This window comes from Hyperolius riggenbachi, chromosome 4 (genome assembly GCF_040937935.1).
Source record: "Hyperolius riggenbachi isolate aHypRig1 chromosome 4, aHypRig1.pri, whole genome shotgun sequence".
NCBI classification, from domain to species: Eukaryota; Metazoa; Chordata; class Amphibia; order Anura; family Hyperoliidae; genus Hyperolius; species Hyperolius riggenbachi.
In genome coordinates this window covers 142,343,077-142,360,029 of record NC_090649.1, presented here as the reverse complement: position 1 = coordinate 142,360,029, position 16,953 = coordinate 142,343,077, and the positions used below count along the sequence as shown (strand labels likewise).

The 16,953-nt window shown below is 43.5% G+C and overlaps 1 protein-coding gene across 1 annotated transcript in view; it reads right to left on the bottom strand.

Moving 5' to 3' along the window:
• Positions 1 to 16,953, bottom strand: part of LOC137570539 (ceruloplasmin-like) — a 63,426-nt gene that overhangs the window by 42,080 nt on the left and 4,393 nt on the right. The window contains exons 2-4 of the mRNA XM_068279233.1: positions 10,643 to 10,887; positions 5,891 to 6,103; positions 172 to 339 (exon numbers count right to left, since the gene is read on the bottom strand). Coding sequence (XP_068135334.1) covers positions 172 to 339; positions 5,891 to 6,103; positions 10,643 to 10,887 — 626 coding nt within the window. The remainder of the gene's footprint in view (positions 1 to 171; positions 340 to 5,890; positions 6,104 to 10,642; positions 10,888 to 16,953) is intronic.

Below are 16,953 nucleotides of genomic sequence, written 5' to 3'. Positions count from 1 at the left end.
GAGTAATAAAAATGTAAATGTTTTGCCCTCTAAGGCAGTGAAGCGGTGGGAGAAAAATACACTGCTCTATGCAAGAAAAGATGTGGTTACTGATTATAGAACATGACAACAATAATAGCACATAATACAGTTTTATCATATCACTGGCCACATTGCATGAAATATTCTTACAATGCTTTAAATTGCTCTCCTGAAACTCTGGATCTTCTTTATCCACCGAAGCCGGATCCATACAGAAGGTGTTTATATTTTCATCAATGAACCAGCTCATGTTTTCATCCATCACAGAGAACATCATGACAAACTCCTCCTCCTCATTCTTTGCATCCTGTAATGTTCCTGTGTGACATTAGCAAGAGTTACTAGGGCATTTTTATTGTCAGACTCCCCATGTACAGTGCAACTAAGGTGCAGAGAGGAAAGTAGTCCCTTCATCTCTATATACTATAAGGAATCCACTTTACTTTTTACCTTGTTGTATTTGCATTAACATACACAGCCATTGTAAAGCGCCAGATGGGTTGGTGTGAATCTGCTGCAGTGAGGTAATTACTCTCAGTATCCTGCTCTATGCAACTGATTTACTTACAGCACGGCCAGGCTGAGGCAGAGGCGAGAGAGGCTCCAGCCAATTCTCCTATTGTGTTTGAAGCAGAGAGAAATAGGAAAAGGGTATACATGGCATTGACTGCAAGCCAGATAACTAGAGATTAAGGTGTTGGGGGCCCCGGGGCGCTTCTTAGTCTAATGGCAATGAGTGTGTGACACCTGGGGGGGGGGGGGATGGAGGGGTGAACTTTGGTGTCTCAGCCTTGGGTGCTGGAGGCCATTGTCCCAGCTCTGACTTACAGTATGTGGAGAAAAGGGAGTTAAATTCACACCCTAAAGAATACACAAATGCCTTGCTTCAACCATGCGTTTTGTTAGCGATTTTCTGTAACAAATATTTTCATGCCAATTAAAGTCAATGGACTCGTTTGTGTTAAATGCAAATTTACGTTCATGTTCTACTGTGGAAAAAACACTGACAGTCCACTGCATTTGTTGGCATGCCACGCTAATTCACATCCGAATCACACATAATTATTCTAAATGGCTCCGAATTGGGAAATGCAAAAATTTGCATACCCTGGGGTTGATTCACTATATAAAAATGGTGTGGCTTATCAGAGATAGCCTGCCTTATCTGAGTTAACATGCCTTATTAGAGTTAACATGCCTTATCAGAGGCACGATATTTGTTATAGTGAATCAACCCCCGTATGTTTTACAAAGAAAGTAAAGGAGAAGGAAGTTCTCATATATGCAAGTTGTATCCAAACATTCACATACATTTCACACATTTTTTCATGTGAAAATTTGCATGCACCTTCCCATATTTAAAACGCAAGTGGACACTTAGCCTAAGGCCAGTTTCACATTAGCAACCAGCGTTCGTGTTTCGATGCAAATGTGTCGAAAAGCGAACATTTTTAGTTTTTTAGCATTGCCCCGCAACGCTAAAAACAGGCTTTATAGATAGCTGCGGTACTGTGTGGTAATGTCATTCTTGGCAAAAAGCCAAACTATAAGTGGCTCTCTAGCGCTCACTTCCTGTGGCGGAATTACGACTTGCAAGGAGGTGTGTTGAAAAAAAATACGCTTCCACGCATGTGCGCCACACCCAGACATAAAACTGTTTAAAATTTCTGTGGCGACATTTTATTTATTTATTGTATTTATAAAGCGCCAACATATTATGCAGCGCTGGACTTACAAGGCTGCTTGTCAACGCATGTCACTGAGGATGTTGAACCATAACGCACTGATGCGTTCGCGTCAGATGTGATACTTCCGGCGCATCGCCCCACATTCAGTATGAAATGTCCCATAGACTTTCATTGCTTTAGCGCTATCCTGTGGTAAAAACAGATAACGCAACGCAATAAAAACGCTCTAATGTGAAAGGGGCCTGAAGGTGTAGTGTTGCCATGGTGAGGAAAATGCCTATTTGGATTTCCTGGCACTTTTAGACATTCACAGTGGGAGGAAAACTGAACTGGAAACTTCATTTAATAACATTAGTTGTATTAAAAGATGTGATCAGAGGTGAAATATGTCATAGCAATTATTTGTGAGAAAAGTGAACTAAAGTGGTTGAAATAAGTTTACTGTAATTTTGGTCCATTAATTGTACATATGAATCACTGTGATAAGTATTTAAAAATAAAAAAAAAATAGAGATACCATTGTGCTCCCCCTTGGTTGATGGTTGGAGCAGTATACTGCAGAGTTGGGAGGGTATGCTTTGACCTGTCCCCATCTAAGGCTACGTTCAGAGTGGGGAGTTGTGCTGCGGCATTATGGTCTCTTTGTAATGCAGCTTTCTGCAATGCAATGCACCATCTATGCAATGTACACAGTCTGGCGTATGCATTGCGGTATAATGGGTTGCATATACAGGGTCCAGTTGGTACTTAACCCATTCAGGTTCCGTCGTTTTCACGTGAGAAATGTTCACTTCCCATTCATTAGCCTATAACTTTATCACTACTTATCACAATGCACTGATCTATATCTCGTTTTTTCCACCACCAATTAGGCTTTCTTTGGGGGGTACATTTTGCTAAGAGCCACTTTACTGTAAATGCATTTTAACAGGAAGAATAAGAAAAAAATGGAAAAATTAATTATTTCTCAGTTTTCAGCCATTATAGTTTTAAAATAATACATGCCTCCATAATTAAAACTCACGTATTGTATATGCCCATATGTCCCGGTTATTACACCGTTAAAATTATGTCCCTATCACAATGTATGGCGACAATATTTTATTTGGAAATAAAGGTGCATTTTTTCCATTTTGCATCTATCACTATTTACAAGTTTAAAATAAAAAAAATATAGAAATATTTCATCTTTACATTGATATTTAAAAAGTTTAGACCCTTAGGTAAATATTTACATTTTTTTTTTTTTTTTATTGTAATGGTTTTTTTTTTTTTATACTAAACATTTTATTAGGGTACTTTTGGGAGGGTGGGAGGTAAACAATAGATATATAATGTAAATGTGTGTTAATTCTGTTTTTTTTTTTTTCAGGTTTAGTATTACTTTTTGGCCACAAGATGGCGGCCATGAGTTTGTTTACATGACGTCACTCTAAGCGTAGCACGCGCTTAGAGTGACTCATCGCAGAGGGAACGGCCAGAAAAGGCGCAGCTTCTGAGAGAAGCTGTCGCTTTTTCAGCGGGGGAGAGGAATCAATGATCGGGCTCCGTAGCCCGATACATTGATTCCTTGGCTACCGAATCCGCGGCCGGGAGTGCGCGTGCACGCGCACGATCGGCCGCGGGGGCGCGCGGTAGCGCGCATGGTTCCTGGACGTAGAAACTACGTCCAGGAACCAAAATAGGTTAATGTATTCACCATTAACTTTCTTGTGTTTCTCCACCCTCCAATTTTGTATGTTTTTGGGAGGAAAGGGGTGCCTGGAGGAAACCCACGCAGGCACGGGGAGATATTACAAAGTCCGTGCAGACAGTGCCCTGACTGGGATTTGAACCATGGACCCAGCGCTGCAAAGCACGAGTGGTAAACACGACCCCACCGCCTATTGTCTAAAAAATTCATATACCGCATACATTGTAATAACCCCATGCGTAAGATCAATTGGAAGGGTTTTCTTTGTTTGTTTTTACACCATTGCTTTTTGTCAAATCCTAAAAACTGTGACTGCACACTGCAGTAGGGGTTGATTGGATGTACAGTATGGATAGGGACATTTATTTTTGATTGTGTAACACAATGCATTTTGTATGCATCACATCTTCTGCAAGATATGGGAGTAAAAATGGCCTTTGGAACAGCAGTTGACTAACAATATATAATACAGGATTCTAACCATTAGTTGTTTCTAATCATAAAACAAATTTAGTATAATTCAAAAGACTGCATAAGTAAACACAACACACTCATACATATTTCATTTAATGAAGTAAAAAGGTTTGCCAGTACTCATATTACTCATGTGAAAAAGGTAACTGCCCCTTCAGTCGATCCTCAATGATCCAAAAATCAATAACATTAGATGGCGAGGCACACCTTAGCGTTTTTTTAATTTAAATATCACTTAACCTGAACCTTTTTGGCAATGTCCTAAAGAAAGTTTTAAAAGGGTTATAAAGCAATCTCTGAGATTCCAGTGAACCACCATAATAGCACAAGAGGTGGCTATTTCCAGGATTGGCCATCCTAGCAAAAGGGGAGTTATAGACGGCTGTACTACTGTAGTTAGCTGGGATGATTGGGTGACTGCTAGAACACTGCAAGTTGTGCTCTCTTTACTTTATCATAGCACTTTAGAAAGTTTGTGCTTTACATGATATCTGTAGCTATTCTACTGAGTGGAAACTACCGTATTTTTCGGACTATAAAACTGTCCTGACCATAAGACGCACCACACTTTAGAGGACATAAATCAGGGGGAAAAAAACATATACTAAACCTGGTGCATCCATGGTGAAGAAACATCTTGTGGATTATGTCAGCTTTGTACCTCATTCCCCTTTGTACCTCTTGTGTCTCCCTGTGTCCCCCTCTGTCCCCCTTGTGTCCGCCATGAGTCTGCCTCTGTCCTCCTCTATGCCTCTTTGTGTCCCCCTGTGTTCTCGATTTCTCCCCCGTGTCCTCCTCTGCATGGGCACAAAACAGGCAGTCAGCGACATTGCGGCAGGTTGGAGGTTTGTATTGGCAGCCGTGCACAAATCAGGGACTCCCTGCATGCATCCATCTGAAAATGGCGCCTGAGAATAATGGCGCATGGTGTTGCCGCTAATCCGTTTGCCGCTTATCGCTATTTAACGTTAAAGCCTTATTGTTATTTGACGTTAAAGCCTTATTGTTATTTACCGTTAACACACAGAACCCTCTGTGTACCTATCCCTAACCCCTAAGACCCCCCTGGTGGTGCCTAACTCTAAGACCCCCCTGGTGGTGCCTAACCCTAACCACCCCCCTGGTGGTGCCTAACCCTAACCACCCCCCTGGTGGTGTATATTGTACTGTAACTATTCATAACCCTACTCTCACACAGAACCCTCCCTGTACCTATGCCTAACCCCTAGACCCCCCTGGTGGTGCCTAACCCTAAGACCCCCTGGTGGTGCCTAACCCTAAGACCCCCCTGGTGGTGCCTAACCCTAAGACCCCCCTGGTGGTGCCTAACCCTAAGACCCCCCTGGTGGTGCCTAACCCTAAGACCCCCCTGGTTGGTGCCTAACCATAAGACCCCCCTGGTGGTGCCTAACCCTAAGACCCCCCTGGTGGTGCCTAACCCTAAGACCCCCCCCCCCCCCCCCCCCCCCCCAGTGGTGCCTAACTAACCCTAACCTTGACAGTGTTTCATTAAATCCATTCCCTGTTTTGAAGTTAAATAACGTCTGCAGTTTGGCTTATGTAGGGCGCTATTGATAAATAACGTTACTGTGGGCAATAACGTCTGCTGTTTGGCAAATGAACGGCACTATTGATAAATAACGTTAGTGTGTGCCACTATTGATAAATAACGTTAGTGTGTGCTGTTTTTCTTTTTTTTTCCCTGTACGCCATTATTATGCAGTACTAACAATAAATAGCGATAAGCGTATCTTTTTAATGCAGCGCCATTTTTAGCATAGGCGCTGTGCGCCATTATTCACTGATCCGCCCTGGCATAAGACGCAGTGACTTTTTTACTCCACTTTTGGGGGAGAAAACGTGAGTCTTATAGTAAAAAAACCCAGTAATATAAATAGTTCATTGTGCCATTGTGATCTGCAAAACACTGAGAAATACATTGGTTAAAAGTAGCCATAACAAATGATGATACCTTCACAAACCTATGTGTATGGTAATGGAAATCATTTCTCACCTTCCTTACAGAGTATCATGGCTCCCACGAGTCCAGAGTAAATCTCACGTCCAGAATTTACATGTGAGTGGTATATTCCAATGGTACAATCATCATCCTTGGGAGTTGGCCCTTGATCTTCCACAACCTGCCACCTGTAAGTGTATGATTCCCCAGGCTTGACATAATCATCTTTTTTTTGATCTCCTGATGTGTTGTCTGGGTAAAAGGCACCTACAATGACAGTTATTTACAGTGAATGCAGCTGCTGTTCTGTAGACCACATGTTCTCAACATGTGGCTTGTGATGGTGGTGCTGCTAGGGGGTTCAGGGCACTATCAAAAGGTATAGGCAGAGGTCTCTGGCATGTACAAAAAATAACTTTATTAAACAGGGTACAAAACAGCCATCTTGAAGAGTCATGTCATTAAAACAAACATATAATTAAAAGCAAATACCATCCTGGCCAGGAGCATTCAGTTATGGCTTAAAGGGGCTGCTGAACAGATCAGGCAAACTGCAAAAGCCCATGCAAAAAGCAGGTGCCACTGTATATGCATGCCCAATCCCGACCACCTGTCACCCCCAACTTAACTTTGGCTGAATAAGAGTCCTTGAATGTAATTGAGCGCCAACTGACTAATTGATCACATTTACTGTATATCTCTATAGATAACCCACTATCAAGAAAATTGTAAAATTGTAAAATGCATGTAAACCTATTTAAATAAGAAGTACATTTCTTCCAGAGTAAAATGAGCGATAAATTACTTTTCTCCTATGTTGCTGTCCCTTATAGTAGGTAGTAGAAATCTGACAGAACTGACAGGTTTTGGGCAAGTCCATCTCTTCATGGGGGATTCTCAGCATGGCCTTTATTCTTTATAAAAACACTGCCTGAAAAGGATTTACACAAAGATGCTGGCCAGCCTATGTGCTCGCTCCACACTTTTCTGGCAGTTGGACGGAGCAACTGCCATTCGCTAAGAATGTTTTAAAAATAATGGAAAGCCTGAGAAATCCCCATGAGGAGATGGGCTACTCCAAAACATGTCAGTCCTGTCAGAATTCTACTGCCTACTGTAAGTGATAGCAACATAGGAGAAAAGTAGTTTATGGCAAATTTTACTCTGGAAGGAATGTACTTCTTATTTTAATGTGTTTACATGCATTTTAAATGTTATGATTTTTGTGATAGTGGTCCTTTAATGTGCAAAGCATACAGGGATCTTGCTGGAATTTAGTCCAAAGTAAACATAGTTATGATGATTCCACTTGAAAAACAGTTCCATGTAAATGAATAACTCCTGTGTAGCTGTAATACTGTCTGACCACAGACTTAACAAGGGAGAATGTTGCAGCACCGGAATACTTTCATTGCGTCAGTGAGCTCCAGCTCACCATCAGAGGGGAACCGTTGCCACTGGTAAGGCACCAGGGATAGCTTCGGAAATTTCACTAGGTAGCTAGACACTCAGTAGCGTGACCCGCTTGTTACACCATCCGCCTGCGCTATGCGGGGAGGTGCCAGCGGGTCAACTGCATGGGTATCTGTGCTGAAGGAGCCCAATGAGACAGCCAGAGAATCATCTCTGTCATATTGCTGGCTGTTTGTAGGCTGGTAAGCAGAGCCAGGGGCGTAGCAATAGGGGTTGCAGAGGTAGCGACCGCATCGGGGCCCTTATGCCAGAGGGGCCCCGAAGGGCCCTCCCTCAACTACAGTATTAGCTCTCTATTAGTCCTGTGCTCATAATAATCACTTCTATAGATACTTTGAATAGTGGTAATCATAAACAAACTGTCCCTTATCCCCTTCTTGCATCTCTGACACTGTAGTTGCCATTGGCAGGTTTTGGTGCGCTGTATCAATTGTTATGTATAGAGTGGTTGGGGGGCCCCACTGTAAAACTTGCATCGGGGCCCACAGCTCCTTAGCTACGCCACTGCACTAGACTTTTTGCTGCCTGAAGGAACCACCCTCCCCCCACCCCCCCCCCCACCCCCAGTAAGAAGCATGGACTTTATCTATCTCCCCCCCCCCCCCTCCAGGAAAAAGTGCAGCCCATTTTGGAAGCAGGAAATGTGGGCTCCCGCTAGTGGCAGAAACTTGGGCTGTTCCAGAAGCGCATTCATAAATAGCGGCTATACTATGAAATTTTGGCGCCATGTAAACTGCGGTTGATCCCAGGGCCTGCTATTTATCGGACGCTGCGGGCACCCACATTTCACAGTATAGCCACCATTTATAAAGATATCTATGGTGGTGCCAGAAAGTTTTCATTTTTGCGCGGATTGATGGCGGGAGTCGATTAAGGATAAGTGTGGGGAGTGGTTAAGGTTAGGTGTGGGGGGTGGTTAAGGTTAGGTGTGGGGGGTGGTTAAGGTTAGCCATGGGGGCTGGTTAAGGTTAGCCATGGGGGCAGTTACGGTTAGCCATGGGGGGCAGTTAAGGTTAGCCATATGGGGGTGGGGGGTGATTAAGGTTAGACATGGGGGGGTGTAAGGTCAAAGTTAGCTGGGGGGGTTAGGATGGTTAATGCTAGGCAATGGTAGGCGATAGTGTTTAAGGTTTGCTGTGAAGGGTTAAGGTTAGGCATTGGGATTTTGGTTAAGGTTGGTTATCTCCCATAGGATGTGAACATCTGAGTGAAGAGGATATGACATCATATGCAGGTGTGCTCCAGGTCCTTACTCTTAAAATCAACACTTCCTGCTTGATGATCAGATTTAATTAATGTATAAGGAAATACCTGAGGGCTAAGGAACCAGCCCCTCTCTCCACCTTTGAATAGCAGTGCACATAGCAGAGCACAAATACCTAATCCAGGACCAAGTACTCTCCCCTGTTCTTCACTATGGCCTGTCATCATGCAGAAGTGTCCCTCCATAAGCTCCTGATACGTGTCATGTGACTTGACATCAAGAGCCAATGGCTGCTGCATAATGAAACCTACAGCTATTGCATGAAGCAATGCAGAAGAGGAAAGGACCCAGCACTGGACTTGGTATTTTTGCCCTGCTGTGAGCCATACCATTTAGATTGGGCCAGTTGCTGGCACTACCCATCTGGATTTTGCCACCTGAATCATATGATCGGGTAGCTTTCATAGTAGGGTTGGCTCTGCAAGTGTGAGTGGTTGTGGAAAGGTTTCTTTGAGCTTAGTGCCCTTATGTAGAAGAGGCTGTAGCTCTCAGGCTATTTTCTGGAGTAAGACCAGTAGTTGATTTTATGTAACTGCAATGGGATGGGAACACAGTCTGATTCCTGTTCTTTCTGTTCTGCAGGAGTGCATGGGGGCTGTCTGGATGTGGTGTTTTATAGTCTGAGGACAGTCACCCTGTTCAAAAAGTCCCTGGTGGGGTTATGGAGGTGGAGGTCCCTTACTTTGATGTCTGAGTAAATGCATTTATATCACAGAGCTTGGATCAAGATGACTGCTTTCATGGCGCGGGGGAATCTGTCACTCATCAGGTATGAGTGAGGGCCTGTCTGTGGGCTTCCATTATACAGCAGTCTGACAATAAATGTTTTTGTAACATGTCGTAAGTGAAGCAGTAGTAAGTCAAGCAGTAGAAGAGATGGACTTATGGGAGCAAGTTGACAAAAATTGCTTTATAATATCGCCATAAACAGGCTAGCATACTGTGGTGTGAAATCAGGAAACATGCAAACACATCAAGCGATTTGGTGATGAACACAGAGTGGCCACTTGCTACACTAACACGACTCAGTTCTGTAAATGCAAACTTTGAAAGCAAACCTGAAGTGAGAAAACTCACTTCAGATTTGATCCTTACCTGGCTGAGTAAAGGAAAGATAGTATAGAGCCTTCTTGTTCCTCCACCCATCCCATTGTACCAGTGGTGTCCAACCAGTAAAACTGCTCAGTCCAATAGTTCTTCATAACTACTTGTGCCCCGGAGTAGCTCCAAGTATGGTGCACATCGCTGCTGCCCATGCTTGGCTCTGGACTCATGCATGCCCAGTAGCGATGCACTTGTTCTTGGAACTACTTGGTAACACAAGAGGCTCTGAAGAAGTGTTCGACTGAGCAGGTTGAATAGCTTTACCAGTAGACAATGGTGGAACGATAGGCCAGACGGAGTAACGGGAAGGCTCTATACTATCCAGATCAATCCCTCTACTCAGGAAAGTATCAAACCTGAAGTGAGTCTTCTCATTTCAGGTTTGCTTTATATATATGTGTCACTAACGAATGCTGGTGCTCATAACAATGAGTCACATGCTAGCTTTTATATTATCACTTTCCCTAGAAAAGAAGCACATTGGATCAGGTCAGTGGCTTAACTGCAATTCATTGGGCCACCCAGAAAAACTTTGATGGGGGTCCCCAATGTTTACACCCCTTCTCCTGCCTCCTCTTGGTGCTCTGCATGGCCTTGGGGCCCATCTTAAAAGGGTCATGGACCATGTGTGGCCATCATGATCTTCACACACATAACAAGTATAGCTGCAAAAACTCCTGATCTGAAGTATAGTCTCCTGTATTGGAAAAAGGGAATGGTAATAGTTGGGGCCCCATACAGCTCAGAGCCCATCTGCAATTATACAAGCTACTTTCCTCTAGTTACGCCTCTGAATCAGGTTTCTATTTATCTTTCTTATGATCTGTACTGATCTGAGACAAGAATATGCACTTTGAGTCCTACAGGATAAAAGGGCTTTACAAATGTTTCGTTGTTTTGTTTATGCTTGACAGACTATGGAATTACTTTTTTTTTTTTTTCAAATATTTGCAAAATGGGCTTACCTTCATTTTCTTTTGTGTATCGTACTCTGTGCGGATGCAAGCTATATGGTCTAGAGGCATTATTTTTAAGATGGACTGTGATGTTGTCTCCAATTTCTGCTCGCATGATGGGACCTAGGAACCCCTGCCAGGCTGCTTTCTTCATTTCTTCTGTATAAGAGGCATTGGTATATTGAGTATAAACAACCTTCTTATAGGTGCTGCCTATTCTGTTGGTGTCCTGTCGTAAGTAGGTACTGGCACTCCTAGAAAAAGCATGTACATGGTACCTGTAAGTTAACATTAAAAGTACTTCTACTGTTTTTAACCTTATTTCATGTAAAGCCATAGTAATAGTAATAGTAAATTTGCATTATGTAGCAATGTGACTGTACTTTTTGAAAGAAATATATTGAATATATCTGACTGGCTGCATCCTCTGACTACGGTAGCTCTTTTTCAGCTGGCACTGCAGCTACAGCAGAGTCTCATAAGCAGAAGAATTTTCTGAGCTGCTGTGCTGGCCATAAGATATTTATGTGTTAGTAGCAATGGAGAGAAAGCAGGGGTGTTGCTAGGATCCTAAAAGATTGGGGCACCGGGAGAAAGGTAGAGTGCGCGAAAAATGAAAGGGAAGGGATAAATGCTGGGTACCGGTGGGGTAGGTTGGAGGAAGGAATAAACACTGGTTGACTGAGGATCGGGGAGTAAAGAGAGCATTAAAGATGCTGAGGGGATGAGATTGAGGGAACATTGAGGGTACTAGAGGAGAGAAAACAAGAGCACATATTGGGTTCTGAGGGCAGAAAGAGATTGCAAATTCTGTGAGCAGTATCACAGGGGACACTGTTACTATGATACAGGGCACCTAGAAGCAGGAAGGCCATGCAGCGCATGGATCCTGGGTGGTGTCAACTTATGCTGCTCACGCTGCTGTGCCCCCCCCCCCCCTCCTCCCCCAAGCCCCACTGCTGTGTCACTGGTGTTCTGACTTCCTAGCACCCGAAGCATAGGAGGCATTCCTTGCCCTGACAACTGGGGCATCGAGGGCGGAGATTCGGAGAAGTGCCCCAAATCTCTTGCCCTAACCACGCACCTGATACTAAATGAATACACAATAAATATAGTGCAAAATGAGTAAATAGTACAAGATTAACAACATTAATAAATAGTACAAGATTAATAAAATGATTAACTGCATTGACTCTATCGATTAGCCACTGGCCGGGGCAATCCTGATTGAGCAGTCTTTATCGCTGTATACCCTGCTGTGATCTCCTCCTTACCGCTTGAATATGAAGGATTGTATTTTATGGGTACACTGACCAGATAGGGGGACACAGGAATAGCCAATCATTACACTGTCCACATAGGCATAGGGGGACTCAGAAACTGCCAATCATTACATTACCACATAGGGAAGTCAGGTGACATGGAAGTAGGTAATCATTACACTGACCTCTATGTGGTCAGTGTATGTATGGGGTACCAGTAAGTAAAACTACACTACACACGGCAGTGGCCAGCAGCCCCACAGTGATTTCTCATGCCTGCTGCATTCATTAACTAAGGTTTGCCTGCACTCTGAATGGGCATTCAGCTTAAAGGGATACTGTAGGGGGGTCAGGGGAAAATGAGTTGAACTTACCCGGGGCTTCTAATGGTCCCCCGCAGACATCCTGTGCCCGCGCACCCACTCACCGATGCTCCGGCCCCGCCTCCCGTTCACATCTGGAATTTCAGACTTTAAAGTCTGAAAACCACTGCACCTGCGTTGCCGTGTCCTCGATCCCGCTGATTTAAAGTCAGAAATTCCAGAAGTGAACTGGAGGCGGGGCCGGAGCATTGGTAAGTGGCTGCACCAACACAGGATGTCTGCGGGGGACCATTAGAAGCCCCGTGTAAGTTCAGCTCATTTTCCCCCGACCCCCCTACAGTATCCCTTTAAAAATACACTTTGCTTACAGCAAACTTTTCTGTTGGTTGCGTAAGCTGGAAATACAGCCAATTATCTGTCATAATTAAGCCCTGCAGGACTGGTGACACTTTTCATTGCAACTAATATGCACTAACACATTGTATATAGACTTTTTAGACAATTTTATTTCCATTCATTTTTTTACCAATTCTAATTATATTTTGCACATTTTTTGCATTCTTTTTACTCTCTTTTTCTCCCCCATATGCTTTGAATGGGTGTATGGATTTGTGCATGAGGGTATAATTCTGGACAGACAGTATGTATATTACAAGTCAAGGACAGTGTGTAAGTATAGTGGCAATAAGCAAGGTGAGAATTGTTCATTTTCAGTTCTGTGCTAATTACTTTCAAGTCTAGCAGCTCTAGTGTGGTTCTGCATTAAGCATGACTACTGCCTGAGGAAAAAAGCTGTTCCTGTGTCTATAAATCCCTGGATTAACACTGCCAGAAATAACCTAGTTATTATAATCATGCTTGGCTTTCATTGCAAGGAAAGCATCTAAGCCCCCTTAAATGCAGGTATATAATTTGCAATAACTACTTACTGTGGTAATACATTCCATATTTTAATCACTCTTACTGTAAAAAAATGGCTAAAACCTTTTCGTCCATGCTCAGATCATGTCCCTTAGTCCTTTGCACAAGCCTAGGGACAAAAAGCTCATCTGCCAAGCTTTCATATTGCCTAATGAATTTAAGCTTGAGCCCGAGACATTTCCCATGTAAATAACCAGGAAAGTTTCTCTTCCAATGAGGATTTAATCTAACATAAGTATATATATGAATGAGGGAACTAGGGTCTTCAGCCCAACATAGTCATCATAAACCAAACAAGAAAAAGTAGTTCCTCCCAACTATGAATATAGTATAATAATGAGGGGTCAATACTGCAGTCATCACATAGAAAACGTATTTATTTACCAATAAGAATAAGATAAAAACATTTAAAAAACACACAAGAAGGCCCCCATGCCCTTTATCTTATAATCCAAAGGGCAATGATACTGGTGCTGTTGCCGTTCTCCTAAACAGCATTGCAGTGGGCCGAGAATGAGGAATGTCTCACCCTGGGATTAAATAACCAATATGTAGCAATATATGGTGAGACATTGGGTCAATGCACTGCTATTCAGACAACATATGGGTAAATATTTAAAACAGCATCACCCTAAATATATTCCATACTGGTAGGGATAGTGTGCAATAAACGGTAAAGTGCTAGTGCAAATGCATATAAAACAGAGACTGTGTGATTCGGTCAAGAAATATGTGTATTAGATTTATAAAGTGCTAATGCAAAACCAACAAAGGTCCCATCAATAGAGACTATAACAGTCTCTATTGATGGGACCTCTATTGATGAAGACTGCATATTTCTTTAGACAGACAACTCCAGGAACCTCTGCCTCTGCTCTGAGGGATGACTCATTTTTTTAAAGACCCCTTTAAAGAGAACCCGAGGTGGGTTTGAAGAATATTATCTGCATACAGAGGCTGGATCTGCCTATACAGCCCAGCCTCTGTTGCTATCCCAAACCCCCCTATGGTCCCCCTGCACTCTGCAATCCCTCATAAATCACAGCCACGCTGCTGACAAACAGCTTGTCAGAGCTGGCTGTGTTTATCTCTATAGTGTCAGTCTGCTGCTCTCCCCGCCTCCTGCAGAACTCCAGTCCCCGCCTGCATCCCTTCCCTCCCTGCTGATTGGAGGGAAGGGACGGGGGCAGGGACCAGAGCTATGCAGGAGGCGGGAGAGCAGCTGAGACTGACACTACAGATGTAAACACAGGCTCACAGCACGGCTGTGATTTATGAGGGATTGCAGAGTGCAGGGGGACCTTAGTGGGGTTTGGGATAGCAACAGAGGCTGGGCTGTATAAGCAGACCCAGCCTCTGTGTGCAGATAACATTCTTCAAACCCACCTCGGGTTCTCTTTAAAGGCCTTCTGTCTCTTCTTTGGGGACAGCCTAATTTTTTTTGTTCTTTGCTAGTAAGGCCCATACCAAGGTTCTTATTACAATCATTATTAAAACAGCATTTTTGCCCACGTTTGAAAAATGTTAAAATAACAGCGGTGCTTGTGATTTGCAAGCAGTTTTTCACTATTCGATTTCCGAATTTGTGATCTATTCAGAATCACGGAAATCGGTCACGGAAATTCCATGACTGCAATTATTCGGAATGCAGTTACAGCCGCAATCGTGGTGGAAATCCATGATTAGGTTGTGATTGGGCGGAAATGGACACAATTTACATCCCTGGGCCTATCAGAGGCCCCCAGCCAGGCCCTAGCAACCAATTATAGGAGGGGAGGCTCTGCCCTCCCCTCCTGTATATAAAGTAGGGGCCATTTCCAGAGCTTCGTCCTTGCTAGACTCTGTGGCACTGAGAGGATCATCTCCAGGCAATATTGTACATCAGCAAGAGCGTTTTCAGTCCTTACATTGCCCTTATACTGTATCTGATACTTGTATTCCGCTAGCTAGCCAGTGAGTGATTATTTGAGTTAGTTGTAGTCAGTGTAGTTGTCAGTGAGAGAGTGTACTGATTGCTGTGCTTAGTGCAGGCAGGCGGGTTCAACTTCACACTGATTCTACTGCTCTATTACTGTATACTTGTTAGCTAGCTAAGCCAGCCAGTGATCAACTTCAGTTAGTTGCAGTTACTGCCACAGTTGTTCAGTCACTAAGTTTAGTCAGTGACCTGGTACTTTGCTACTAGCGTGCAGCCGGTTAGTTTGCTGTGCGCATAGTGCAGGCAGACCACGGAACTGTCCACTGATTTTCATGTTCTATTTTACTGTATTCAGTATTTTCTTTTTCTTTTTTTTTTTCTTTTCTGAAAAATCAATAAAAGCCTTGTAATATTCTGCCTGTCCCCAGGCCCCCACACACTTATTGACTGTAAAAAGCAGCACACTTTCTCCACGTTGAAATTTTGTGCATAGTATACAACATGTCTGGCAGGGGTCGTGGGTGTGGCAGGAGAGGGAGTGCCATTGCCTCCAGCACTTCTGGGACTGGTCCACGGCCAGGGAGAGGGCGCTCAGCTGTAGGGGGTGCAGCAGAGAGGCGTCCATCAGCAGCACAGCCTGTGCCGAGTCAGCCGACACCGGTGCCGCCCATTTTCTGCACCTTGGGTCGCCGTGTGGTCATTCAGGAGATAGACTCACAGGCATTTATGGACATGATGACGGAGGAGCAGCCCATCAATACTTTATCCCAGACCTCCACTGTGAGCAGCACTCCCAGCAGCAGTAGCCCAACGATTGCTGTGACATCCACCCACGGATGGGAGCCATGGATGTATGTAATTTTTGTCGTTATGTGCTGCCGCACTGACCGCTTTAGTCCTCATCCTGCTGCTGCTGATGTTCTATTTCACTACTAAAGTCTGCGCTCCTGCCACCAGCGGCCACGGACAATGCTGCTGCCATGTCATTGCTATTGCTGCAAGGAAACATTTTTTTTTACAAAAACCTCTCTGGGTGTTTTTGTGACATCGGCCACTCATCCTCCTCCAGTGGTACCATCACCGCCAGGTGCCATTGGTACTCACCTTCACCTCTGTGATTGCTTAAAGTGTATTTCCCTGTTTAAAACCACTTATTACCAATTAATAGCCACATTTAAAGTGTTGATTTAACTTTAAAATCCATTTTCTCAAACACTAAAAGTTCTTTTTGGAATTTTTTTTGTTCAAGTTGTAGCCTATTATCACCTTTATAATCCATGCAATTTGGGGGATTTTAGCATGTATGGGGGCCTTGCTATTAGGTTAAAATGCTTTTCTGTGATCACGGCCGTGAATTTCCGTGATTGCCTCATTCACTGAAAAAATCTGTGTCGAATTTGTGAGTCCGTTTCAAATCCAGAAATTAATCACGGAATTTCCATATTTTTTTTCAATCACAGCCGAATAGTTGAATCCGTGATTGGGGGGTATACGAGCATCACTGTAAAATAATGTTTTTCGGGGAGCAGACAAATGCATGGCTAATACTGTGTATTTAACATCAATACCTTCTATTCAACACCAGTTAGGCCTCATGCAAGAATTTCATAATTCAGAACAGCATGTTCATCATGAGGGGACCCAATAAAGCTGTACATTAAAGGTGTTATTACCCCTTTCGCTTGTTGCCTTTGAACTGCATTAATTGGCACCTCTTTATCGCTGTAAACAATTCCCCCTTGCTGCTGCTGCACTATATGTTATTTGTTATTTCATACTGCACTTGTTTGTATGATATCCGTCTTTTTTCTTAACCTCCCTGGCGGTAAGCCCAAGCTTATGCCGTGCAGGAGGATTGCTCAGGCCCTGCTGGGCCGATTTGCATAATCTTTTTTT